Raw genomic sequence first — 27,282 nt, 5'->3', positions numbered from 1 at the left:
CTGCGTAACGTTGCAGCTTGGCACATGCTACCGTTCACTAAAGGGTGGCGTCGATGCCACACCTGGGCGGCAGGAGAATCTCTTGCCGACCTTTGCCACGGCGGCTCTTCGGCGGAGGCGCAGTGTTACACCACCTGAAGTATTTCTGTCACCATGGCCGGGACCATGCCCGTGCTTCGACCTTGCCAGACAATTCTAATAAAGGAACTTGGAGTTATTGAGAGCCGACTCTACTTCAAGCACTCGTTACCAGTATTTCTAGTATGCTTCGGCAAAGGGGTGTCGTGTGCATGGTGTCTCACTGGACCGTGTCCCCTCCTGTGTCCCAGGGCGCAACGACAAGGGCCAGCTGGGGCAGTGCGACGTGAAGGTGAGGGATGTGCCCACTCTTGTGGACACGCTCAAGGAAACCGTCGTGGTGAGCGCTGCCTGCGGCCGGGGCCACACCCTCTTCCTCACCGGTGAGCCGCCCCGATCTTTCCTGGTTTTACGTCTTCAGTGCACAAGGTCTTAAAAGGCCTCTGCAGACAGTATCTTGCGCCACCAGGAAGCCCGAGGCAAATTTAACACGCAGCTAATCCTCTTGGACCCAATCCCAGTAAAATGAACTGGTTTCTGGTCTTGCCAAACTTATGTGAACAGTGGTGTGATTTCTGCTTCATTTGTGCCAAAGTGCTTACCCTGCTACATCCTGCCACATTTTGCTAAAATATAAAAAGTTTGCGCCAAAAGTCAATATCAGTTGATTATCTAATATGGAAAATATAATAGCTCAGGCCTCATCACTACACGGCCAAATTGTTACAGTAGGCTTGTGAAAATTTTCAGAACTTTTGATCATTGCATCAAATGATGTCCTATTTGGTTTCATGTTTATGAAACACTAACAATACTCAGAGATTTTATAATAGTTTTCATGCGTGTGGTTTGTTCTGACAGGTTAGCTAGCTTCATTGACTGCACTTTTCACCACACACTGGTGTGCTGCAGTGAAGCGACAACCGCAGAATTGACGTCCTTCGATTTTTTATATTTTGTTTCGCCGTGGCGCACCTGCATGCTACGGAGAAGGCACTCTTCCAGAACGAGACAGAACACGTGATTTTTTAATAAAGCTACGGCTATTGTGTGCATAATAAACTGCAACATTCTGACGACATCCTTTTCAAATTCGGGGTTTAGCTAAGCTACTTGATTATTGCTAGGAGATTTATATTTACTGACCACAGAAAAAATAAAACGAACTCAGGGCGAAAAACGAAAAACATTTCTTTCAACTAGCAATGACATGAATGACCTTAAAAGCATTTTCTACAAATCAGGACCGTCAAGGAAAAGAAGAGAAAGGAAAGTTTAAAGATAACATTTTTAAGAAGGAAAGCACACACACGAGATTTATATGTATTGCTCTACCGGTTTATTTTGTTGTAATGTCAAATCTTTTTTTTTAGGAATTACCTTTATGTGGCTTCATATCTGTTCAATGGCACAGTCAGTATAGTAAATTAAAACTATAATTAGTGGACCTGTAAATGGAAGCTTTGGAATGAACTTAACGAAGTCAAAGGGATTGTTTTTAAGGAGGCATATTTGTCATTTCATGCCGATTTAAGTTATTATGGAGTCCTATGTATAAACTTATTAATGTTCATAGTCAAATGCGAAAACTTTTTTTTTTTGTCATCTGATCTAAGAATTGCATTCTTTTTAGAACCTTTAGTTTGTGCAAAACATCAATTTGGGTGCTCTAATTTATTCTATTTTCATGGGGCCGTGCAACAATGTTTGAGCTTTGGCAAAAGAATTGTGGTAGTTGTTCCCTGTCACATCTGAATTAAAGAACTCACATTTGGGCACCTCCACGCCACTCTCAACTCTTACACTGTCTTCCCAGTCACAAGCGCAGTGATGCGCAATGGGGACATTAAGAATATGGTTGGGTTCTCTTTCAAAGCCTCCAGCGCGCGCAGCGTCCGCTTGTGATCGAAATGGTTTCCTTGAAGGTTGGTCTGAGCGATGATTTGCAAGGAAGTTGGACTTATATGGTAGCAACGGGATGAGGCCCAAGGGAAGAATAGATTTCTTTCACCTCGGGCAGATGGCATTTATAAAACTGAATATACTAGTACAACTTTCTCGATGATATGAGGTCTTTGATGCATTTACTCCTGTTGAAACGACAATATTTATAAAATATAGCATTATATTAAAGGGGCCTTGCAAGGTAGACGCTTAAATATGATTGTAGGGCCCCATTAAGGGACGACACTGGCTAGAGGTTGAACTTCTGAACTACTCAAGTGATCAGAATGAAATTTGCAGGGGAGATTTAACTTCAGATGTAGGTGTACTGTGCAAACTTCCAGCTCTCCAGGACAACTTTACATACCTGCATAAGGTGTGTCACTCTTCACCAAAAGAAATCTATGATATGCAAATGAAGCTATTAAGCACAATTTTAACTGCTTGAGCATAAAGTGGCTATCTAGTTTTTATAACTCAAATGTAAATATTTCAGAAAGCGTGATTATCTCAAGATATGAGATGCATATCTGTCCTATGTCAATTTTTGAAAACATAGTTTTTTCTCAATGAGGACTTGAAAGCGACCATGAAACAATTCTGAAATCGAATTTTATCCATTGCATGTCGTAAAAGGTGTTAAAAGAAACAAAACGCAAAAATGGGGAGCCAAAAAAAATTCTTCGTTATAGAAGTTTTAAAAGAAACCGGACTCTTGCCCCCATCTCGCTAACGCTCCCATTCCCCTACTGCCGAGAGAACTTCCGGTTCCTGTCCCAGAGTACGTCACGACCGTTAAAATTACGCCCCAGTTTGTTTTGCGGTCAGTTGGAGGGATAGAAAAAGGCGAAATTTCATGAATTTTTTGTGTAGAAGTTAATAAACCGAGACGAAAACGAATGCCTCTTCGGCATTCAGTGAACATTGAAGGTTTAATGTAAAAGCTATTTGGCAAAAGGAAAAAGGTAATTTTATAGTCCTTTTAATGTAAAGCAATATAAAGTAGATAGCCCGATTCCCCAGTAAATTTCAGTTCAGAAACATCTTGATTGTGGTATCAGAATAATTTTACCTTTGAACAAAAGATTCCTTCGTAGGAAATTGGCAGCAAAAAGTGGAACTAAGGAAAGTACATTTTAACATTGAACTGCTTTACTTTGTTGCTGCCTCACAATGTGTTGAAAATATTTTATATCATTGTAACTACTTGGCGCATGGTTATGAAATTTAGTGTGAGGGTGTGTAATTAGTTTCTAAAACCAAAAATCTTAAAATGGTAAAATGGATTTTTTTTAAATTTTGAAACTTGGGCTTATGTCCCCCCTTAAATGTCACTTCTTGCCAACTTATTACAATGTACCTAGGGACGTGTCACGCCTCAGTTCCCATGGCCGCCACCACGCGGCTGCTAATTGCGAAATATTCCCGTTCTTTGCTTTGCTATTACGCAACGAAATCTGGATATTTCAAAAGAATTAGGCGATTTCTCCATCACTTTTGGTAAGATAAACAATTGAAAAATCAAATACTGCAAATTTTTTCGAAGTTTAAATTGTTGCATTGCTCCTTTAGCATTATTTCAGTGGAATATATGCTATTTGCTTTACCTTTGATTTTGTACCTGAAATAACTATGCACTGGAGTTCATTAGTGTCCTTCATCAATCAGCAACTTGTCGTGTCTTGTGCTTCTGCACACAATTGTTGAAGCTTATTCCTTGTTCGAGGGAATCAAAAATGCCGTGCAGTTGGTGCAAATGTGAGGTTTCACAGAGGTGGGAAGGCAAATTAGACATTTTCCGCCAGTTCAACAAACCAACACATGAATCTTAACGTAATATTTGCAGCGGTATGATTGAAGGTGAAGTTTGTGCTTGCTCCAAAAGCTGTTTTTGCTGCTTCAAAAGTTGCTCCAAAGTGACTCCGACCAATCGCATCACTGTGGAGGAAATAGGATCATAATGTAAACTTAGTCTAATGTAGTACCAAAGCTACCCGAGAACACGTTTTGAGGGTTTTGCGCAGTGCATAGGCCAGCCACACGTCGCTGAACACTGAAACTACACCAGAAGGCAGGGTGCAAAAGCGTCAGCCCAATGCAGTAGCTGAATGAAAAGTTGGGACTGTATGAGTGTTTGAACTAAGGGCCACAGTCCTTTGGTTATACATGTTATAGTAGTAGTAAGACACGTTTACTACTCCAGAAAAACGGGGATGACATAAATCGTCCACTTGACACCGCTGCCAAACTATGGCACCAGTGACTGGTTCAACACGGGGCAGAATCTCGTAGTGAGTGGTCGATTAGCACCCTCTGTAAGCTGGGCCCCTGTTTGTCTGGCTGGCATCTACCACTGGCATGGGACAGGGGCCGTTTATTTCAATATTCATACAATTGCTTTTCAACACTCGTTAAAGTTGTAGCATTCCGCGATGGCATTGTTCGTTTTTGCCTGCCAAAAAACCTTAACATTTCCTCGTGCAAACCTTGTATTTTTCTGCGCGTGTGAAAGTAATGCGTTGACCATGCGCCCTTCCAGACCACGGCAGTGTCTTCAGCTGCGGCGACAACAAAATGGGCCAGTGCGGCGTGGGCTCCCAAAACCAGTCTATTCACGTTCCAACCAGGGTGGGTCCTCTTTTGATGTGCCCGTCTGTCTGTGCGGGAGACGGCGTTTCTTCCGCACGACGGCATGCCTCTGACGGAGGACTTGTTGAGCCACAGGTGGTGTTCAAAGTGCGTCCCGTGGTGCGGGTATCCTGCGGAGGGGAGTTCAGCGTCATGGTGGACTGCAAGGGGGCCGTCTACACCTTCGGCTGCCCCGAGTACGGACAGCTCGGTGAGGCGAGCATCATGGCGGCTCCTCTGCTACTTTTGCTTTCGTTTCTCAGGCAGCCTGAACACTGGGACACTCAGCCGCATGCCCGTTTTGCCCTTTTGTTAGCGGGTTTTGGCAAGCTGAAAACGAGGTCCTTTCTGTTGCCGAAAATTGGCCCCAAAAATATGTTTTGAGATTTTTGTGCAGTCTCTAGAGTATCTCCTTGCAAATTATGAATGCTCAATTTAATCTTTTGGTGTTAAAAAAAAAATGGCAAGTGCAACTGGGTAAAGCAAAGGCAAAAATTTGAGCGTGATTGTATGCACTTCATTTTTTTTTATTTCTTTTGTTTTGACAATGTGCTCGGCAATGAATTTCAGTAAAGTTCTGTGTCCTGTTGGTTAACTTTTACTATGTCCTAATCTTTGCACTATTTTGATCATGTCTGGTGCAAACTAGCCCAAACTTAACAATAATCAGTAAAATTTGTATTGTCGCTTTTGCAGTAACTATGGGGTGTCCTAAAGCTTTCTTTTTCTCCTTAGTGGGATAGATAAAATGTAATTATGCTTAATTTTCCCAAATTCTTTACTTCCATTTCCTTGTTGGTAAATAGTAAAAAGCTGAACTTTTTCCAAATTGAAAATTTGGGAATGCCAATTTTTTTACTTTTCTAAAGATTTGGCAAAAATACATTGTTGCCAGACCTAAGAGTTAATATTTCATTTTCTCGGGCGAAAAAAATGTAGGTTTTTGTTTTTCTTTTTAATTCATATTGACATAGATATTCCTAAATAAAGTGATATTCTACAAGATAATTGTATCGGTGTCATTATTGTATTTTACTGGCAATTTTGCTGCGACTTCTTGCAGAAGTAGTGTGACACTGAGGTTGGGTAGTAGTGGGTGCAGACACGATACGCGAGCTTCGGTTTTGGCACCTCATTGGCAGCTGAGCCTTCACCGGAAGAGGTAACAATATTATTTTAAATATTATTTTTTTTGAGTCACAGAGTAAGTCAAACCCGTTTATATCGAACTTGCAAATATATGTCTACTAGTTCGATATAGCAGGTAATTCAATATAAAAGTTTTAATGGATTTGACTCTCAAAAATTCACTTTCTGGTGAAATATTACACAATGAAGTAGTCTTGCATCTTCTGCTGCTTTTCCTTCATTGCAACCACGATAACAATATTTTTTTACGCTATTGACGGACTCCAAAATGCTGAGGCCGCTGCCTTCTATATTTGCGCATTAGCGCCGAACTATGCCGAGAGCACGGAGCATGTCGAACGGGAGGGAGCACCTTCTCCTGCAGAGCGCCGTTTTGCTCTGCAAGTTGGCTTTCCCTTAAAATTGGCTGTGTTGGGGGAAGCCAACTAACAAAGCAAGCTGGCTTTTTTTTTTTTTTTTTTTTCTCTCTCTCTCTTGGCGGTTGCGTCAATTTGGAAGAAAAAATAGGGAGTTATAGTAGACCGTTTTTCTCCTCCGCTACTGTATCCGTCAAGGAAACGCCGCAGCTGCGCATGCGCGCCGACAGCCTTATCTGCATAGTTCAAGATTTTCTGCCGGATTACGAAGCGCTATCCGGGTGCTTAGCGGGCAGCGGAAACGGTCTACTACAATTTCCCAATAATATTCGCTTTTGCCGACGGAGCCGGGAGAGGGAGCACGGAGCACCCTCTCTCCACTCTCTCCGCAAAAGATATATTTTCTTTTTTTCCGGGCAATACACGCGGTCGCACGGGGAAAAAAAAAAAAAGCCAGTGTGCTCTACAAGCTGGTTTTCCCCCAATGCGGCCATCTGCATTGGGGGGAAAGCCAGCTTGCAGAGCAAAACAGCGCTCTTGGCAGTTCAATATATCGGTAGCGGCTGCTATTTTTGTTCGATGGAACCTTAGTTTTTGCTATATATTATCACTATAACATTACTGTGCACAAAAATAGTTCGATGTAAGGAATATTCTATGTAAATGGGTTCGATATAGTTCGGGTTGACTGTATTTGGAAGTGTAGAATAATTCTATATTGTTGAATACTTAAATTCGATTCGAAGCGAATGCCAAATAGAACAGAATTCGATTGGCTATTCGTAATAACCGAATATTCGCCCATCCCTAGTTCGTAGTACTACAGTACCATACTGTACGATGGTGACCGGACGGCGTCCATTTGCAATCCGTCGCATTCTCACACGTGCGCAGACGTCTGCTGAAATTTTGCTGATTTTGAAGTTTAGCAGAATTGGTCCATCACTAGTTCTAAACATTCTACTACCTCCAGCGTATATGGCGAAGCTTTGGGGATCACTTAGCATGCATGCACATTTGCCATATTGTCTAAAGATGACAGAGTTACAATAGTAGCCTCTGAATATCAAGCCAATGTCGAGGGGATCCTAAACCTAGAACTCCAATCTTTTGGCAACTAATAGCATGTGGTTTGCATCTAAGAACCTCTCCTTAGTTGTTCCTTTTATTTAGGGGTCAACATCTCGAAATAGAAACGCGTCTCGAAATCGCTCCCAACCCAAAATATGCCTTGCAATGTACATGTTGCTTTTTTTTTTTTTTAGCAAAGTGCTTTATTAAGGCACCTTAAAAAAATTTTGAGTAAGTTCAGCGCTTTTGTAAGCCAGAACATACATACGATTGTGAATTTCTTCGGCTTTGGGTGCGTCCGTGAAAGAGTTGTCTAAGGGTGGGCTCTGTGTTGCACAGGTCACAACACGGATGGGCGTTACTTTGTGACCAGCAACAAGCTGCAGTTCAAGTGTGAGCTGGTCCCCCGGCGGGTGCAGATCTTCATCGACAAGACCCGCGAAGGACACGTGGTGCCCGTAGACGACGTCAACATAGTGGACGTGGCTTCGGGCCTCAACCACACGGTGAGGAAGCACAGGGCAGCGACTACCGCCCCAGCTGCAATTGCACTGCAGTTGAAGGAAACCTAACTGTGCGACAACTTTTTAAAGCATGAAGTGTTTTAATGCTACCACCCAATCCCAAAAGTTTGTTTGTCCATGCACTTGCCGCTAAATTTAGCAGGGACATTTGATCTCGCGTGACCTATTCGCGACTCCAGCGACCTATAGGGGGCGCCACCACCAAACAAACATGGCGGCTGAGTCCAGGTCGCGTCGGCTCGGCCGGGCTGCCTGAACGGGTGGCGCATTCAATTTAACAGATTTTCTTTTGTTTAATGCCAAATTTTATAGGTATCTGAACTGAAATGGTTAAGTTTAGCCGGTGCACATAAACTTGCAACGCATAGTTTTGTTTTTCCGGTGTTTTTTGCTCTTTTCATGTCGAACTTTCGTTTCGGAGATTTCGTTCAAAACCGAAACTTTGGGCTCCGGAGAGACGGTAATAGACTTTAATCAGTTTTGATCATCTAAGGAAAGCGGCGATGACTATAGAATTGTTCCACGAAGAGCAATTTTCAGCTAACTCGCATGTCTCGACCATGCGACTTATCTGTCTGCGAAATCATGTTTTGTGCGGTCAACAACACAGGCTGCAGGAAAATTACGAAAATTGAGCGAGCGCTTCTTGAGCCGAGGAGCATTTTAACCCGCTGGCGCCCCACTACGCAGCTGATACTCTTATTTCAATTCTGGTTTTAGTAGCAATCGAGAAGTCATTTTGACGAGCGGGTTATGTATTATATTACGAACTGTCCCACTAAAGCGATATTAGTATATTCTTCGGGTTGAAATATGAGCTTAGTTGACTAGCTATTAGATGAACTGCTGAATTATATTTGACAGACAGAGAGATAGTACTTAAACTTAGCCGAATGGTCCAAGCCGGTAGCAAGGAGACGAATGCGGACGAACTGAAGAGAGTCTTCATCTGAGATTCACTCAGACCTCTCTGCATTGAACTTGACCTCGAATCCTGAACGGAGAAAATGAGCTTTTTGCGTGGCCGGTAAACCTGAGCAATGAAGACATATATTGCTGATGGCTTCGACGGGTATATAATATAAATATTGGATGCGCAATAGCTCATAATGCCGTGACAGCTTCTAACTTTGCGAGACGTGCACCTTTTGAAAGCAGATAATTTCCCTCATTAATCATATGCAGCGAGCAGGTTTTCCTGAATAAAGTAATTGCGAAATCAACCCAACTCCTTCAGTGTGGTTCAGAGGCCTTTTCGGCGAAAATCAACCAAGATGAATAGTCAACGCACCGACCGGCGTGGGTGGCACAAACTTGGAAGCTAGTCAAACACAACCAAACTCAAGAAAAGCAGCTGTCAAACCTTCCCATTCACTTGACTGCAACGTTGGTGTTCCCTCCAGTGAAACACCTCCTCTGTCGTCCTCAGTCCACTGTTCTACATCCTTATAAAGAAACCACTTATCAGCTACCAAGTAGTCGTTACTTTGAATGTGATTCGAGACAGACAAGAAATCGAAACGTTTTTCCGTGATTCCTCCCCATCCAGGAAATCGAAAGCACGCGAGCGTGTGTTGTGGAGTAAACGGGCTTTCGAACACGTGATGGAAGGAAACAACCTACAGAGGCTTCGCCACACTAATTAACACTCATGCAAACTTTCGGACCTTCGTCAAATTACATCGTTCGCCCCCGCGCCGACAACACGTGTCCGCGAAAGCCACCAGAGACGCGGATGGGCGCGGAGCGACCTGGACCGGCTGGTTCCCGGTTTTCCCGCTTGGTGGCGTCCGTTTTGCTGGAGTCGCGAATACACAACTTCAGTTTCCCCGGTAAATTTAGCTGAAAAATTGACGTCGCATGTCCTGCACATCAATTCAGTGTCCCTGCTAAATTTGGCGGGCTAATTGATGTGACGTGACCTATTCACCAAGTCAGTTCCTCCACTAAATTTAGCAGGAAACACGGGACCTGCAGACTAATTCAGTTTTCCCGCTAAATTTAGCGAAAAAAATTTACGTCATGTGACCTATACAGCAATTCGGCTTCTCTGCGAAGTTTAGCGGGAAAATGCATGTCACATAAACTATACAGTATAAACTGCATATAACGTACGTCGCGAGAGTCGCGAAAATCCGCGCTATAAGCGGTACCGTGTTATAACCAAAACATCAATTTTTCAGACCAAAATACATGCCATGAGACAACTTACCTTTGTAAAAGAATTTATTTTATGTTAGATGAAAAATAAAGCTTAGTTTGAGGAAAGTCGTTATTTCACCAGACTAGTACACTTCTCTCTCAAGTGTGCCACACATTTCGAAAGAAGTGAGCGATTTTCGCCTGGTGCAGCCTTTTAACGGCGTCGCGGGTTGCGGACGGACGTTGCAAGCGTTCAGGATTGCTAACCCTAATCACTTTTCTCCGGTGATGAAAACGTGTGAAAATTCGCATCCTTTATACGGTATGCGCCAGTAATACCTTCAACTTGAGCACAGGCATGAAATGCTCCAAATAAGAAATCCGGGCGATGTTCGAGGACACAAATGCTACCACTGTAGTCAAATTAAACAAACACGACGACTCGGGCGTTTCTGCCGTCTTGAGAGTGCCGCCACGCCATCGCCGCACGAGTAGGTGGATCTTCCCTTCCAGTACGTGCTGGGTTATCATAGCGACACACAACGAAAATTCACGGTCAAGTATAGCGCTTTTACGCGGAACGATGAGCTTCCACTGCGCCGTCTACGTCGACGATCCCAACCGACGCCATGTTTGCCGATAGAAGCAGCCGGCCCGCGACCGGCATGCAACGCGCACGAACACTTCTCCTCGACCTGCGATTGGTCTGTCGTTGCGGTTTCCAACGCAGTGGAGGGACACACGCACGTGAAACGACACGTGCGTGCGTCCCTCCGTCACTATGGCAACTGAAGCCTCTCTCTTCGCTTCTTCGAGCAACCTCCTTGCCCGCGAGTGCCGCTTGCGGCTTGCGCCGTTATTTAGTGTCGCACAGGGAAGCGTCCTCGCTGCGTCGGTCGGTCAGCGGTCTGTTCCAGAAACCGCACTATAACTGGTATTTCCCTTTGCGCACCTGCATTTTAAGCGGTATGTAATTACATGGAGTTCTATGGGAGGTGAACCGGTGGTTTAAAAAAGCCGCGTTATACCCGGTCCTGCACTATAAGCGGTTACGTTGTAAGTGGTCTATACTGTATACCAATGTAGTTTCCCCAGGATACAGTCAAATCTTGTAACTTCAAACTAGAAACGGACCACAAATTTGTTTGAATTACTGAGAGTTTACGCCCATAGAGGCGCATAGGATGGGACCTACATGATAGTTTGAATTATCTGCAAGTTTGAAATAAGAGAGTTTGAATTTATGAGATTCGCCTGTATTTAGCGGGAGAATTGACGTCACATGACATATACTATACAGTCGAACCTCGTTATATGAACAGTGCGAGGACTGTGAAATAGTTCGATATAATCAAAATTCGATATACAAAATCGCACAAAAAAAAGCGTTAAAGTACAGCGCGATTTAATCAGTAAAACGCTAGTGGCAAAAAATGACTTGTACTCACGTGAAGCGTTAAGGTCAACTATTCATTCCGGTGAAAAAAAACTGCCGCAGCGTAGATTGCTTCATGGAGCCGACCGCATGCCTTATCACGGCCCGCTCCACTGTCTCCAAGGGGTTCATCAGCGCCAGACCACTACCGTTGATTTCACTGCAGTAGCGGCGTAAAAGCAAGACTGTCTTCCCGACAGTGTCGTAACAGGCTTTGAATTGTTGTAGCCACCCGCTACTTGAGGCGACGTTTTATGCTTGGTGGATGAACGTGAAGTCCTTTTCTTCCCGTTGAAGCATCGGCCTGACGCCGGAATGTCCCGAGCCCTTTCGTCCATAAACCACTTGTGAAGTGATCTTTCCACCTTTTCGAAGGCCGGTGTCCGAACATACGGCGTGCGCCGGAGTGCTTGCTTCGTTCAGCCTTCGATTTGATGTCGCTTTTCGTCTTCATTAGCGTGCTCAAAGTGCTTCGCGGTATGTTGTACGCTTTGGCAGCGCTGGAGTTCTTTTCTTCTTTTTCAACGCGGCGGATGATTTCAAGCTTCGTCGCAAATCTCAGCGACATACGTTTATTAACGTTCGGTGCCATCACCACATGCGATTGACGCAACGTCGGAGGAACGAACCCGGAGCTACGAAACAGTGGGAGCCACGCACAGGGCATGAAAAGGGCGATGCTGGCGCTGCTGGCGATACGATTGAGCTGATTGGACTGAGCCTGTATACCGCCGAATCTGGATGGCGTTCCCGGCACCACAGGCATAAAGCTTTATGCGGGCATGCACTTGAATAAAAGTCGCAAACGCCTGCTGCGCCACCGCTATCCTACGATGTGTTGCGGGAAAGCCCGCTTATCCTCCGATGTGCTGCGGGAAAGCCTGCCGCCTGTCTCCGGAGCGCAGCTTTCCGGCGCTGAAGAGTTCGATATATTAATTTTTTAACCGACCGAGTTTGCTATAAAAAATTTAAAATGCATGTAATTCTTACAGACCATTCCATTTAGCGCTCTCTGGGCGGCACCATTTTGTTCGACCGCAGCGCCCTCTCTACACATCCGGGAAGTTCGGCGGGGTAAAACGAGAGAGAGGGCACGTGCCCGACTCCGCTAGCAGACGACAAACCGGGAGGTTGCCGTTCTCCATCTTTGGGCTGTATTGGCGGGCTCTACCGAACATCGAACTCTCGCTCGTGGCTGCCGTTGTGAAGTGGTTCGCGTTCTTAGAATAGTTGTGGCTACTCCAAAATCAGCCTATAGCTCTCTGTTGTTCTATATTGCTAAATGATCAAGTAGCATATCTTTTTTCCGTTACTTAAATAGCAGCTGAGTCAGCCGGCAGTACTACCCTCAACTACTGCTTGTATTGCAGCAGGAGAGCATGTTTTATTTATAATTTCAGACTTCTACTCATGGTTGCTAAAGGCCTACACCAGTACAAACTTTTGTATAGTAAAATAGGTACAGCAACCGGATTTTCTTTTCGCCAAAGAGACCGGCCAATCTGACGCAGTTTTCCCTATTTTTGTTTTTTATTTGCACGCAGGTAACAGCGCAATTGGACCCTGTGAGTCTTTTATCTAGCATAGTGTTACACGATAACTGGCATACCAAAATCTGCGCATCTGCGCTTGAAAGTTCCAAAATGACGCGATTTTAAACAGAGTTTGCACGCCAGCCGTACGCTAGCTACAGCCCACTCGGCGGAGCGCACGACATGCGGTGTGAGAGGGGGAGTGCATTTTTTTCTCTTTTACCCTCTCTGCTATGATCCTAACGGAACGGTCTACAGTACTTCGACAACGATTCAATATAAGCAATAATTCTATATATCCGTGTTCGATATATTGAGGTTTGTCTGTACAATGCCGTATACTGTTTTCTAAACAAATTAAAATGATTGCTTCTTAAAGGGCCACTGAAAAGAAAAAGAAACATTATTTTTAAACAATCTGGTTGGGACACGCATGTCAGAAAATGAAGTTTACGCAAAAAAATTTAATTTTTTTTAGAGCAGTATTGATGGTGCAAGATGCAATTTAGTTGGTAGTCACCTCCTTTCCACTTGTACTTGTTTTCTCGGCATTTCGGGCGCGTGGAGGAGAGGTGGATCAGCTTGGCCATTACGTTGAGGTGGAGAGAGCGATGACCATTTCATTTATGGGGAAGGAGTGACCATTTGTGACGTCGCGGACTAGAACGCTGCACGGACCTGGGACAGCCGAAGACCGGCCTGGGCCGTGCTTGAGTTTGAAGAAGCCCAAGCCCGGCCCAGTCTTGAAGCCCAAGAAAACATTTTCGAGACTTGAAAACAATCAAAGTAAACGACAGTCAATTTATTCGAGGTCTAATTTATGGAAGTGATGTATCGTATTATATCTAGAATCAAATGCAACATGTTGGAAGGCAGGAGATTGGAAGCCATTCCTCGGAACGGGACGATGGGCATTTGTACACACACGAAGTTGCTGAGGTTTTTCCCTCGGCTGTGGGTGTCTGCAGATTGCCCTGGACCGGCGCAAGCGCTGCTTCTCGTGGGGTTTCGGAGGCTATGGTCGCCTGGGTCACAACGAGCCCAAGGACGAGATGGTGCCGCGCATGATCAAAGCCTTCGATGGCCCCAACCGGGGCCTGCGTGTCATCTTCGCCGGGGGAACCTTCAGCATGGCACTCAGCGAGCTGGGTGAGCAGCACCACGTCTGTCTTTCTCTCGCTCACCCACCCATACAGTCACGCTTTCCCGTATCAGTGCTTGCCGACGCTTTGCTTTGAGTTCTTTGAGGCATACGCCAAATGTGGGCACCGGAAGTAGCACGCTGGTTTTGGTATCTGGAAATTATGCTATTCAGTTCTGAGTAGGAAACACCCTCCAAATTTTCATCAAATTTGTAGGGTGTTTCTTGGGTTTATTTTAGGGGTGAAGCTCCTTAGGGGCTAGCCATGTCCGTCCGCCGTCGGGTGCACATGCTCCTGCTCGTGAGCTCACGTGCTCTTGTGCTCGTGTAGGGAAAAAAAAACAATGCATCTCCATGTGGTGAATGATGTTGATTGGGGCGAAGCTCTGGTGGTGCTTATCTCTGCGTAGACGGTGAGCCGCAGCATGCCGAGCCTTTCGTTCGTTTTCATTCATGTCAGAAAGAGAATGTGTGGTATGGAACGTGATTATATACGCATTTGACCGCAGCGTGACATGGTTGAAAACGAACGAAAGGCTCGGCATGCTGCAGCTCACCGTCTACGCAGACAAGCACCACTAGAGCTTCGCCCCAATCAACATCATTCACCACGTGGAGATGCGGTTGTTTTCTTTATTAGGCCGTCAAAGACAAGGGAGCACCCCTGGACATCTGTTGGAATATTGTTGACAGCACTGCATGCCCATATGCCGTCCATCAAAGAATCAGAATTCATACTTTTCTGGTTACAAAAGGGTGATTGTCGTGAAGCACCAGGCAGTGATGTGCGCAGACGGCATAATTTTTTAGAGCGCAGCTCTTGGGCGACAGTTTCCGGCTTGAGCAGCGTCGCCGTCAGTGTAACTGCGCGTTTCATTATGAGATGTTTTCCATAATGACGTCACGAGGGTCACGTGTGACATGACAAGGGTGGAAGGGGGGGGGGAAGGAGAATGAGAGGGAGGGAGAAGGAGGAGAGGGTATGGACCCTCCCCTCCTCCTCCTCAAGAGCTGCACTCTAATTTGGCATTACAAGAAATTGTAAATGGCTTTCATTTTGTTGCTGAAAATTTTAAGTTTATTTTTGCTAGGTTCCCCAACGGACGTTTTTCCCCGTAAGGTTCTGTGCATGCGTAAACTCTTTCTAGGCCTATCTTCCCGCTGTCGCCATTTTTGTGGGGCACCGTCCCGCATGACCAACATTTTCAGCATCTATCTTCGTGTATATTTAGTCATTTTGACACTTGGTTTGTTTGTATCGGTGGTATGGAGTGTAAAAAGCACTGAAACTCAGTATATCACCACAATGCCATTGTGTTCTGACAAGCAGAGGCATGTTGGTCTGCCCTCCATTTGTAGTTCGCAGAAACTCATCAGACGGCACGCATTACTCGAAAAAGGTACATTCTCTGAAATTTTGAGTTTAATTTTGCAGTGTTTTATGTTTTTCAGAAATAAAAATAAATATCTGTGTGCTCTATGGGGAGGGGGGGGGGGGGGGGGGGGTGCGATGCTTGATTCAAGAGAATGCACTTGTATCAAGTCAACTAATATTTTTTCAGCATGATTTCTCGTTGACGCCATTTCCGTTTGCAGTACTAATAGGGTTGGGTATATAGTATTTTAGAAGCACTTTTAGTATATATATTTCTGTAGCGAAATAAGATAGTATTTTAGAAACACTTTTAGTATATATATTTCTGTATCGAAATACAATTTTTCAATCAGTATCTGGATTTCAGTATCTGGAAACATTTTTGGTGTATTTCTTGTATCGCGATACAATCCCGGGCCAATGTATCCTGTTACAATGTTCGAGTAATCAGTGACGCCCAAGCGAAATCTAGAGAGGCTGTTTCCTTTCCTCTTTTTTTCTTCAGTAAGGTAGAAGGTACAGTAAATGTGACATTGAGGCTTTGTTATCGGGCAGAGAAAGGTTTGTTTTAGAACATTATGGCCCCGATACAGCCTCGTGAATTGTGATTGACTGGGTCAAGGAACTGTTGCCAGTCGCCTTTTGAGAGTAATTTCTGTCGGCCATTGGGGAGACTGGGCAAGCGGGTCTCTCACGGTGCGCAATGTCCACGTTGCCGCAGGGGTGCTCTACTTCTGGGGCATGAACAACCACGGCGGGGAGGCGACCATGTACCCGAAGCCGATCCAGGATCTGACCGGCTGGAACGTGCGAGACATTGGCTGCTCCAACAAGAGCATTGTGGTGCTGGCCGACGAGAGCACCATCTCCTGGGGGCCACACCCGACATATGGCGAGCTGGTTAGCCCTTTCTCTCTCTCTCTCTCTTGTTATTTTCTTGGGCAGAGGGTGTGGTACTAAGAACTTCTCTATTCACTCCTTGCGGCGCAACCGGCACGCTGACGCACGGCCGTTACCGAAGGTAGGCAGTGAGAACCTCAGTGAAACGAAACCACTCCGCGTATGTTGGTTTGCATTGAAGTCAAAGAGGTGTGGCTGCACTGGGACGACAGCATGAGCTGCTGCGTCGTTAAACGCTTCAATAGTTATGCGTGGTGTCTCGTGGGAACAAAGTTTTATAGTTTTTCAACTCGCCATTGTTTTGTGGGGCGGCGACAATGGTGGGTTCATGCCATACTATGCAAGAAATTTGTTCTTTCGATTATGTCTGCCACGTATCGGCACGGCTGGCATATACTACACTGCTGCTTTGAGCGCTGTGTTTGTTTTTATGCCAGTAGCGCCTACATATGTTAGCGCCGATGGGACGAACTGAAAAACCATCTCAAACTCGCAGGTATGCAGTGCCCATTTCGTTGGAGGGATGCCCTACAAAGATGTATCATTATACATGTCGATGATCTTTCCGGACCAGTATGGCTACAGTCTGTACTTCATGAAGAAGGATTTGGACTGTATAAAAAGTGACAATTGTGAACCTCGCCGTCGCCTGGGAACTGTTCAGCCGGCGTGGAGTGCAGTCGTCGCCGGGCCTCGCGCTTGCGCTTGGCCTCCGTGGCACGATCGTCGTTCATGGCATTTGCCCGTCGGCGCCCTTTACATCGCTGGTTCTATTCTCGGCAGAGGCTTTCCAGGCGAGCGATGTGCTCTTCTTTGGCAAGGAAATCTGAAGCGCTCAACACAGTGGAAGTCGAGGCGACAGTGCAGCGGCTTTGCAGTGGTTGCGGACCCATTCGCGCTGCTGCATACGTCGCCGCTCCTTCCGCAGCCAGTCTTCTTTCCCCGGAAGGGCACGCGGCAACCCATCCTAAGTCTAAACCGAAACTGATAAGAGCGTAGGAAACAGTGTGCAAAACAGACAGGGATGAAGAACCACACGTGACGAGCGCTGCGCTCGTTACGTGTGCTTATTTGTCATCGTCTGTTTTTCACGCTGTTTCCTACGGTGAATTCCCACCAACATACCTAACTATCCATTCTTCTATGATAGCTGGAAAGGTTGCCGCCACCTACGAGCGATGGCAGCAACCAGACTTGTTGTGTGCTTGCCGCCGTCGCTAATAGATGGCGGTAGCTGTCCAGGTAGGCTTCTGTCTACAGGCGTTTGATACCGGACACGATCGTGGGGAACCTAACCCTTAATAGTTCCGCTGTAAAAGTGACAGGCTCAGGTAAGACAAAACGTATACAGTGTAGACCGCATGTAATGTATGTCACGGGAGTCGCGAAAATCCGCACAATACCTAAAAGATCAATTTTTCAGGTCAAAATGCATGCCATCAGACAACTTACCTTTGTCAAACATTTTTTTTTATTTATGTTAGATGAAAAATAAAGCTCAGTCTGGGTAAGTTCTTATTTCACTAGACTAGTACATTTCCCTCTCAAGTGTGTCACGCATTTTGAAAGAAAGTAGTGACTTTTGCCTGGCGCTGCCTTTTAACGGCGTTGTGGACGACCTGGTCTTCAATAGCACTAAGGCATTTGAACACCTCGTCGCTGAAGGAGTTCTGCTCACAGTGTACCTTCAGTTTCTGTAAGAATTGCAGTGCGTCTTTAGTTGAAACTTCCGGCGTGCTCTCTTCGTCTTTGTCCAACATATCTTCGGGTGGACTCGCCCCAGAACCTCGCATCGCTGCAACAATAGTTTCATCGGTGGTTGCTTCCTCACGGATGACTGAGTCATCCTCATCCTCATCTACATAGTTTTAAAATGTGTCGTTTGCAGGACCAAAGTGGTGTTCCACAAGGTCAGACTACGTGTTGTCCGCGCCGGTCGCCTCATCAATCGCATCACTGCTCTGATTGGCGTCCTCCAAATTCCCGGCATCGCGCACAAACCCTGCATTGTGAAAACACTTCTAGATGGTTGTGGCTTTTACTTGCCACCACGACGCAATGATCATGTCGATGGCGCCCCTCAAATCCACCTTGATGGGTTCATCTCGTTGCAATTTGAAGACGACTCTTTCGCACATGCGCTTCTTGTAGAGTGCCTTCACTGTAGCGATGACGCCCTTATCGAGAGGCTGGCTTTTAGCAGTGGTGTTTGCCGGCAGGAACTTCAAACTGACTGCGCTTAAGTGCGGCTGCATATTGTGAGCACTGCAGTTGTCCATGATAAAAACAATGCGCCGTTTTTCCACGACCATGGCCTCATCGAAACTCCTTAGCCGAGTAACAAACAACTGTTGGGTCATCCAAGCCTTTCTATTTGCCGTGTACACGACAGGCAGACATTCTCGCTTCTTGAAGCAACGGGGTCGTTCTGATTTGATAAACAAGCACCATGTTTGCACAAAACAAAACCGTGACACGCTCCTTTGAAGCCTTGTGGCCGCAACAGGGTTCACCTCTCGTCGCTAGAGTGTGATCGGGAAGCATGTTGTAGCACAGACGAGCTTCATCAACATTGCAGATATCTTTGTCCGTGTACGCGGAAAGCATTGTCTCGAGATGAATGCAAAACCATGCCTGAATGCTGGCGTATTCGACTTCCCCACCTCAGCTAATCCCGTGGCGGTCTTGAAACTGCTGGGTCCATCCCTTGAGAGGGTTGAACCCTTCGTGTTCAAACAAATGTCCTAAGGACCTAGCCTTCGCTTGTAGCATCGGGCCACACACTGGGACGTTCTTGGCTCGCCCTTCGTGAAACCACCTAAACAAGGCTTCGTCTACTCCCTCATACGTTGACGTATGAATCCTCTTTCTTGAGAGCGACGCAGAATCTTGCTGTAGCTGCTCCCGGTTCTTCCAGACAGTAGAGACCGTTGTGTCAGCGATGTTGTACTTGTCCGTGACGGAAGCTTTTTTCATGCCACTTTCGACATCTTTGATGATGCCCTGTTTAGTTTCGAGAGACAGAGCTTGTCGTTTCTTGGCCATCTTGGGGTTGGGAGACAGGGACAGATCGGGATGGACGGTCAATTTCCCCACGATATGCTTGACGCGGTCCAAACAAGCAAGCCAGCAAGCTGCAAGAATTATTCTGCTATCCAGCCTTTGTTTTGAGCGCGGTGTAAGAAAGGAGGTTGGATTTGCGTCACTCGAGCGAGGTGGTGAAACCGAAAGGCTTGGGTGGCTCGTTAAAACTTTCGGAATGGAGCAACCGCGTGCGTGTGTCGCACCTCGCTACCTCGTTGCGTTGTAACTCGCTGCGTCGTCATTCATTTCTCACTTTTCTCTTTGCTTCTCCTCGCTTCTTTCATGCAATCTTCTTGCCATCCTTGCCCCCGCAAGTGCCGCTTGCGCCATTATCTGGTGCCGCATAGGGAAGCGTGCTTGCTGTGCCGGTTGGTCAGTGGGCTGTTCCACAAACCGCTCTATAACCAGTATTTCCCTTTGCGCTCCTGCATTTTAAGCAGTATGTAATTACATGGAGTTGTGCGGGAGGCGGACCAGTGGTTGAAAAAAGCCGCGTTATATCCGTTCCTGCACTCTAAGCGGTTACGTTATAAGTGGTCTATGCTGTATACTTATACTCACCAATGTAAGGTCAATCTTACATGTACAATTATATCTGTCTGTGCCTGTCCCTGTTAGACACTTCCTTTGTCGGTTTGTGTGCGTGTGTTTACACATACACATCTTTGTTTCCTTCGCATTCTGATATGCTTGCATAAAATGCAATGTAATTAACGAAAGAAGTGGAAGATAGAAAAAAAGCTCACCTCTCCAATTAGCGTAGAAGAGCACTACTAGAAAAAAAGCTCACTTCTCCAATTAGCGTAAAAGAGCACTACTTTTTGCTCGTGTTCAGCCTGTTACAAATTTTATTTCGCCAATATTTTTTTAAAATTACATACAAAATAAATTTACATGAACGGCATCAAATTACAGACAAGCTATAATAAAAATGTATTTATGGTATTAGCTTTGCGGGAAATTATTGTTGTGTTAAAGGTGTTCTTGTGGAAAGTCATCACAGTGAAATTGGTCTTGCTTAAATCACGATTGAAAGCATCTTGATTTTGATTCTCCACCCTCAACTCAATCATTTCGTGGTAGATAATTTCAGGATAACAATGCCTCTTTGATTTTGCGAAAAGCACAGTAGTTGCACTCTTAGAAGCCTGGAATGTTTTTCGTCGGAAGCCAGTCTGCAGTGTGATTGACACAAGATGTTAAATTTATTTCCTGGGATATATAAGAGGCGAGAACAGCTAAAGCATTCTTAGCTCTGCCCTAGTCTTTGTGCGACGTCACCCTCAACATATCGGCTCGAAAAACCAAGGTTCGGTCTGTGCGCACTTCCGCCGCCACAGCTTCGCACACGAAGAGGCGCCGCAGGCTGCTGAACGCATCTCACTGCCGAATGCCAGCTCCTCCGCTATTGACGCTACTCGCTTTTTTGAAAGCATCGCCTATAGTTCCCACATGGAGTGTATAGACGTTTGCAAGTCCGGCCTCTCGGCACCGCCATCTTGCTGCTGTCGTACGTAAATTGTCCGATAGTCAAGCCTTGCTAAGGCATGCTCACAATCCCTAGACTGACACCCAAACAAAGCATTTTCTGTCCATGGTGGCCACACTAGCTTTTGAAGCATGGTGGCTTGCAAACATTTGTATAAGGCAGCAAAGTCAAGTACACTCGCAGTGCGGGCACTTACAGTACAAGCTTGTCTATGTTTGGTGGAAAACCGACCTAAAAAAAGGTATGATTCAGCATTCTCATTACTGTCACTTAAGGTAACAGGGAGGCTTCCCTTCATACAAGTTTGCATACCGTATCTTGGCCTACAAGCTGCACCCCCAACTTACTACACAAAAAAAAACCTTTTTGCGTTAGTCAGTCATAGTAGTGTCCAGATCTTGCTAGAAGCCATACCTTTATTTTGAATACACTCATTGCTGGCATCTTCAATGTCACAGATAGCGTCGTCGTCCATGCCTAGCAGTTCTGCGGCATCCCATCTAGAAAAGTAACGGTAACGCTGAATCTCTGAAGGCACTGCATGACTACGACCTCTTTTGTCCTCTGAACTTCACGGGCACTTTTTCAAGCTCAGAGTATGCACCAGTCTTTGGATCGCAAAACGTTAGTTGGTCACGGCACGCAGCTTTCAGGTTCTCATTGTTCCTCCATTCTCGCACGCATGACTACTCAATAGGGAGTTTTAGAATAATCTACGCAATTTTAGCGCACGCTGACACAAAATTTAGCGCTTGTATTAGCGCACGCGACGCAAGAGAGTTTTAGAATAGCGTTTCTCTGTCGCGACGCAAAAGCCCAAGTAGCTCGCGCTTGCGACGCCACCAAGATACAGTCACCATTTTTATTTCACACACGAAATGCTGTAACTTTAGAAAAAAAAAGTTTTTTTGTCCAGAGTACCATTTTAGATTTGTTCAAACATGAGAATGCGATGCGAGCGGTTGACCGGCTGTGTCCGCTTGCGTCGCCTCGGCAAGAGGGGTCTCGTGTACTGACCTTCGCACATCGTGCCTTTGCCGATAAATGTTTGCGCGTCGCAAGCATCAAGTTCCCGGTGATCGTTGCCAAACCGAGTACAATGTCGTCCCATATTGAAAATCACAGTCGCGAGGATGCCGCCGACGTCGCACTCATGACGCCACCAAAGCAGCCACCAACATAATCCTGGAAGCGGATTTTTTTAACTCTGCTCGTCTTGGCTTTAGCCAACTTCTCATCACGAATCCTCCTTGGAGAAGTGCAAAGACTCGAAAATAGCGTACGCACGCTATTTCCGAGAAATAGCGCACGCTAAAATTGCGCACGCAAGGCGCAAAACCTGGATTGCGTTCGGAGTGTGCACAATGGCGACGACGCTATTCTTTGCATGTGCAAAGCTTTAGTGTGCGCTATTCTACAACTCTCTAATGTGGTAGCGGTCATAGTTCCGTCCCGCCACTCAGTTTTCTATATTTTAGCAACAAATTTTATGACTGCGCGGAGCAGTTGTGGACGTCGCGGAGCCCACAAGATCAAAGCAATTATGGCTATTCGAATAAAGGAGGGGCAGGTGGAAAGAACACTCTGGTCCGTAGGTGAGACCGGAGAAGAGGGACACCAAGGAATCTATCCCCCTGACTTCGCGGCCATCGCTGTGAAACCGCACCCTTGCTGAAATTCTCGTATAACCCACACCCCTACTTTGCATTAAGTTTTCCATAAATTTTGATGCGTGTTATATGCTAGAAAGTGTAGTAGCATAAACGAGAAAGAAGTAAGGTGGTGCAACACTGGACAAAGTAGACACCAGAAAGTGCAGGCCCCACTGTGGCCTGCATGTGTCGGTAGCTTGCCTTTCTGAGAGGTAACAGCCCATGCCTGACCCCCCTCCCCCTCCCGCGTGTCTCTACCAGGGCTACGGCGAAGGCCGCCAGAAGTCGTCGACGACCCCGCAGGAGGTGCGTCTTCTCGAAGGCATTCACATCCACACAGTGGCATGCGGCCTGGGACACTCCGTCTTCATTGCTCGCGACGACACCGAGGAAGAGAGGGCCCGCATCCGCAAGCTGCCAGAGTTTGTGCCCTAGGGTGCTCCTGGGGTGCACCCGGGTTGCCCCCGTGCCCCACCGGAGGAACCCGCCGTGCCAATTCGCCCGCAGAGCAGCATACTCGTTCTAGAGTGGACGTGCTCGAAGGAGCCGCATTGGAGCGCAGGTGCAACGGTCCCGCGGCGCGGCGGACTTTTGAAGCCTCTCGCGGGAAGCATCCGCGAAACTGCGGCCGAGGCAGCAGTGAAGGGGAGGACGGTCGTCCGCTGTCCTTGAGTGTTCTTGTGTTAGAGATTTTTTTTCCCCACCAGGGTTAGCAGTCAAAGGTGCACAAGGGGCTTCTACCAAATGTCGAGACGGGTCGGAGAAGAATGTCGGCGGGATTTCGGGCCCCTGCCCGTTAGCCAGCCGTTGTTCCATTTTACAATTTTTTGGCCTTTTGACTCTTGTACCATACTCTGCTCATATAGTATTCCATGTTTGTTTGTTTCGTCTTCCGTTCATGTTTTTTTTTTTTTTCCTCGTGTACATGTTTGTCATTTCTACAGGTGTACATACAACTGCGCGTCCGCAAGCACCATCTACGTTTTCCCCACCTTGGCTCATTTCTGCCAGCAGCAGCCTAGTAACTTTGGTTTTACCTTTTTTTTTTAATGCTCCTGTATTGTATTTTTTCCATCTTATTTTTACCTTTACACTCGTCCTGGCCTCGTTATTCTACAGCTGTGCTTTCCCCCTTTTGTTCCTCGTCGAGTTGAGGAGCCTCTGTGCACATGCCCACTGGAGGGGGAGAGAGGTCGTAACTTCGCACTTTTAGCACGGGCAAAATTGGGGGTAAAAAAATGAAAGCCAAAAGAAGTCTCGTTGTCGTCGGCACTAAAAAACTTGTGGGTGTGGTACCCTCCTTGTGTTGGCAGCAGCAAGGTATCATCCTGAGCAATAACTGAGCGCTCTAGTTGGTTTGCGCCCGCCGTCGTTGTGCAGCCCAGAGGGCGCTCTGCCGAGCACATCCACTCCTGCTCCTGCCGGTTGTGAAAATGAATCTCGAGAAGTCGACGAACCACCCATCGTTTTTTATTGCTTTGTTTTTAAACCCAATCTCTTTTATGTGCATAGGAACCATTTTTACCCTAGGGGTCCCTGCTGTCCACTGTCCCTGCTGTCCACTGTGTCCCTCCGAAGAAAAGTGATTGGCTGTTTTTTCTAAATGACCTCTTTGATGATCTCAGGCCGATAATAGGTTTATGTTTTGATAATAAAATTTGTGAATCTTGCATTCGGTTGTCTCGTTTTTATTTCTCCTATACGAGTTTTCGAACTTGTGTAACTGATGTGGTGGTTATGCCTGCAAGCAGCTGTCAGTGCGATTATGTTGCCATCCAGTGTCTTTAAGACCAAAGCTGGTCTTAAAAAGACCAGCTTTGGCAGTGCACTAGCTCTAACTTGTTTTGAACTGTAAAGGGGCGGTGCAATGATATTCAGTTGGTCTGTTTTACACTTCTCGTGAGCTGACTGGCACTAGTGGGACTCGAGGATATTAGCACATAACGCCACTGGCCAAGAAACTCCTATGGTGCAGTGTAATTTCAAGGACAAAAGCGAGTGCTTTCATTCAATTTCTTCTTCGCAAAACTTTACGACGTAACCGAGGGATTGCGGTATCCTCCAGTGACGATATTTGAATGTGGCTCATAGATTGGACCTGAGCATTGCATGGGCACTCGTATGGGCTCGTGATAATCCTTAGCTCGAGGAGCATTCGGGTAGTGGCCCTTGTCCAATTGCTGCAATGACGATTATGGCCGAACCATTACAATGTATGAAACTCTGCGTGTGTCCTGTGCCTTGCCAACCCGAGCGTATGGCTGTGATCAACATTGGCTGCATGTAATCAGCTCCAGATCACTTGGCCGCTTGTGAACAAAAAGTAAGGGCGCAAACAAGCTGGTGTACATTGCACATGGTTGAAAAAACCCCCGAGACTGCGGGTAAACGACCCAACACTAAAAAGTCTCTAAATTGGAGACTTTTTAGTGTTGTGTCGTTTACCCGCAGTTTCGAGGGGGGGGGGGGGGGGGGGGGGGGGGGGTTCAACCATGGCCGCTTGTTCTGGCTGCGAGTTGAGGGGGTGAACGCTGCTCCCTTTTCTTTAATTTTTTTGCAACTTTGATTGCATGTGGTGAAAAATGAGCTGGTGTTTCAAAAGTCATTAACATTGGGGATCCGTTCTAAGCAGTGTTTATTCAAAGCACAAAAATCTGCATCGCCGCTTTAATGTTCTGCAGTGTCGCATTTCCCAATGTGTTCAAGTGTTTAGAAGAGCGTTTTTGCAAAGGTCATTTTCATCAAATCTTAGAATGGGTTCTATGTCCAAATCATTCCCGTGGCTTTTTTTTTAATTGAATTACGAATTGCATTAATTTTAATACAGCCCTAATATTTTATTAAAATTATCCAGCATTATTCAATGGGATGCTGTTTGGTCTACCTTCGGTTGACATCTTAAAACGGGTCCATATTCTTAAAACAACCTTTTATCGACGCTTCTGGTATGTCATTCATCAGTTGGAGCCCGTTAAAATTTAGGAGAGTCGATCGGTCTGCTGTCAGCTCCTGCTATGCAGTGAATTCTAGTGAGTGATTGTACTGTGGAAAGCGTTTTTCAGTTGGACAGGCCACCACAACTGGACACTGAACTCCCAAAAACAAGCGCCCGGAGGGGACACGTGTGTCTTGAAGTGAACTTTACCAGAAAAAGATTGTAGCGCGGTCGTAGCCCTAGCCAGGCACTTCAAAATGTTTTTCGAAGCAAATTTAGTGTGTCTTTACAAAACGCTTTAGACTAGGTTATGGGTGATGATCCTGATAGGCGGTTGTAAAAGTCTGGCGGCAAAGCAGAAAAAAAGCATCACAGTTATGGCGTCCCAACCACGCGGCTCTCTCGACCCGTAGGTGCTAAAATCTCTATCGACTAGAGCACTATATAGCTATATAGCTCCTACGGAGCAGAGTAGCGCAATCCTTTGAACCCCGTGTTTTGCCGACAACATGGCCGACAGAGCGGCTCGGCGCGAGTCACGTGGTACTCAGGGTTCCAGGAGGCGGCCCGCCCTATGGGAGAATACATGGAGATCGACACAACACGGCTGATTAAAAAATGAACGGCGAGTTCACACTTTTCAAAACTAGTCTGTCGTGAAGTTAGTAAAGCACTAAGCACTTTATCAAAGTTTTAACAATATCGGATGTGTGTGTAAATTTTGAGAAGGCAATTTTCAAGGCAATGGCGTTTGAAGCAGACGATTTTTGCTCGCAGCGGAGATGGGCTTTTCGGGTTGGCCGGAGCGGGTCACGTGAATGGTGTGACGTCGCCGTGTCGTCTGCTGCATGATGCCGTTCAGGCAATTTTTTAAAAAAAAGTTACGTCCTTGTATGGCACAAAACTTATCGCATATTATTCTAAAATGTTTCATTATTATGTCAAAAATGATTTCCATTCCGCACATCCCCACAAAACTGAAGAAACAACGATTTTCTCACGTTCTCCATGCATTTCTGACCGCAGTTGGAACCTCCGGGCGTTCGCCGCTAGTCGCCGAGAGACGGCGTTCTAGATTGCGCTACTCTGATCCTCCTCCGCATGGGCGCTGCCATCTTGGAACCACGTGACGCGGCAGCCATTAGGTTGCTTCAACTTGTTGCTCCGCTCTCCCCTCCGCGCTTTGGCGGGTGCGTTGTATCCGTGTTTTTCGTCGCGTTTCACCGCGCTTTCTTGTCCTACTTCGGAAACTACTCGACGACTAAGATATCATGAGGGTTCAAAGGTCCTTATGAAACCGAGGTTGTTTACTAAAAGTGACGGAACATTCTCAGTAAGAAGCACGTATATTTATATCGCTTATTTAGGATCGGAAGCCGTCAAGAATAGTCAGCGCAGGAGACTCTGTATTTCCTGAAAGTATCGCTTTTTTGTATTTTATAATATATCGAAAACAGTTTCTTTTGATTATGTGAGGAAACTCGTTTAACCAACGTTTAACTTGTATTTTATCTGAGGCTAGATGTAATGGTACGGCAACATCAGGCGATTTGTTTCTTCATAATATCACACCTACATGTGTATGAGGTACTCAATCTTTTTTTTCGACGTAAACATTCGGTTGGTCGGTTTACTTATGAAGTTTAAGAAATTGTATACCGTGCTCGCGCCCATTCCTACATTCATTTAAGTGATTTATTGATTATATGTAGATAACCAGTATCATCCACTTAATTTTTTTTTAATACATAGCTTGGGACTTTCCACGTAAGAAACTGCCACAGACACTTAACAGTAGCGAGTTTTAGAATAGCATGCACAAAAGAAATAACGTCGTTTGTATTTGC

General features: G+C 45.9%; 1 protein-coding gene across 2 annotated transcripts in view; it reads left to right on the top strand.

Annotated features, from left to right (window-relative positions):
* The window catches only part of LOC115319303 (protein RCC2 homolog), a 30,536-nt gene extending 6,364 nt beyond the window's left edge, over positions 1-24,172 (top strand). Inside the window, exons 4-10 of one of the 2 annotated variants that reach the window (XM_029979183.4) lie at positions 330-461; positions 4,562-4,650; positions 4,747-4,861; positions 7,566-7,732; positions 13,828-14,008; positions 16,097-16,275; positions 22,762-24,172. In XM_029979183.4, coding sequence (XP_029835043.3) covers positions 330-461; positions 4,562-4,650; positions 4,747-4,861; positions 7,566-7,732; positions 13,828-14,008; positions 16,097-16,275; positions 22,762-22,935 — 1,037 coding nt within the window. In that variant the 3' untranslated portion in view covers positions 22,936-24,172. Of the gene's footprint in view, positions 1-329; positions 462-4,561; positions 4,862-7,565; positions 7,733-13,827; positions 14,009-16,096; positions 16,276-22,761 lie in introns of both variants that reach the window. The other variant, XM_040499817.2, reaches the window with a different exon arrangement.
* The last annotated feature ends 3,110 nt before the right edge of the window (positions 24,173-27,282 follow it).

This window comes from Ixodes scapularis, unplaced genomic scaffold (genome assembly GCF_016920785.2).
Source record: "Ixodes scapularis isolate PalLabHiFi unplaced genomic scaffold, ASM1692078v2 PGA_scaffold1__304_contigs__length_218370807, whole genome shotgun sequence".
NCBI classification, from domain to species: domain Eukaryota; kingdom Metazoa; phylum Arthropoda; class Arachnida; order Ixodida; family Ixodidae; genus Ixodes; species Ixodes scapularis.
Note: the sequence above shows the minus strand (reverse complement) of the source record. Positions and strands in the feature narration are given on the sequence as shown.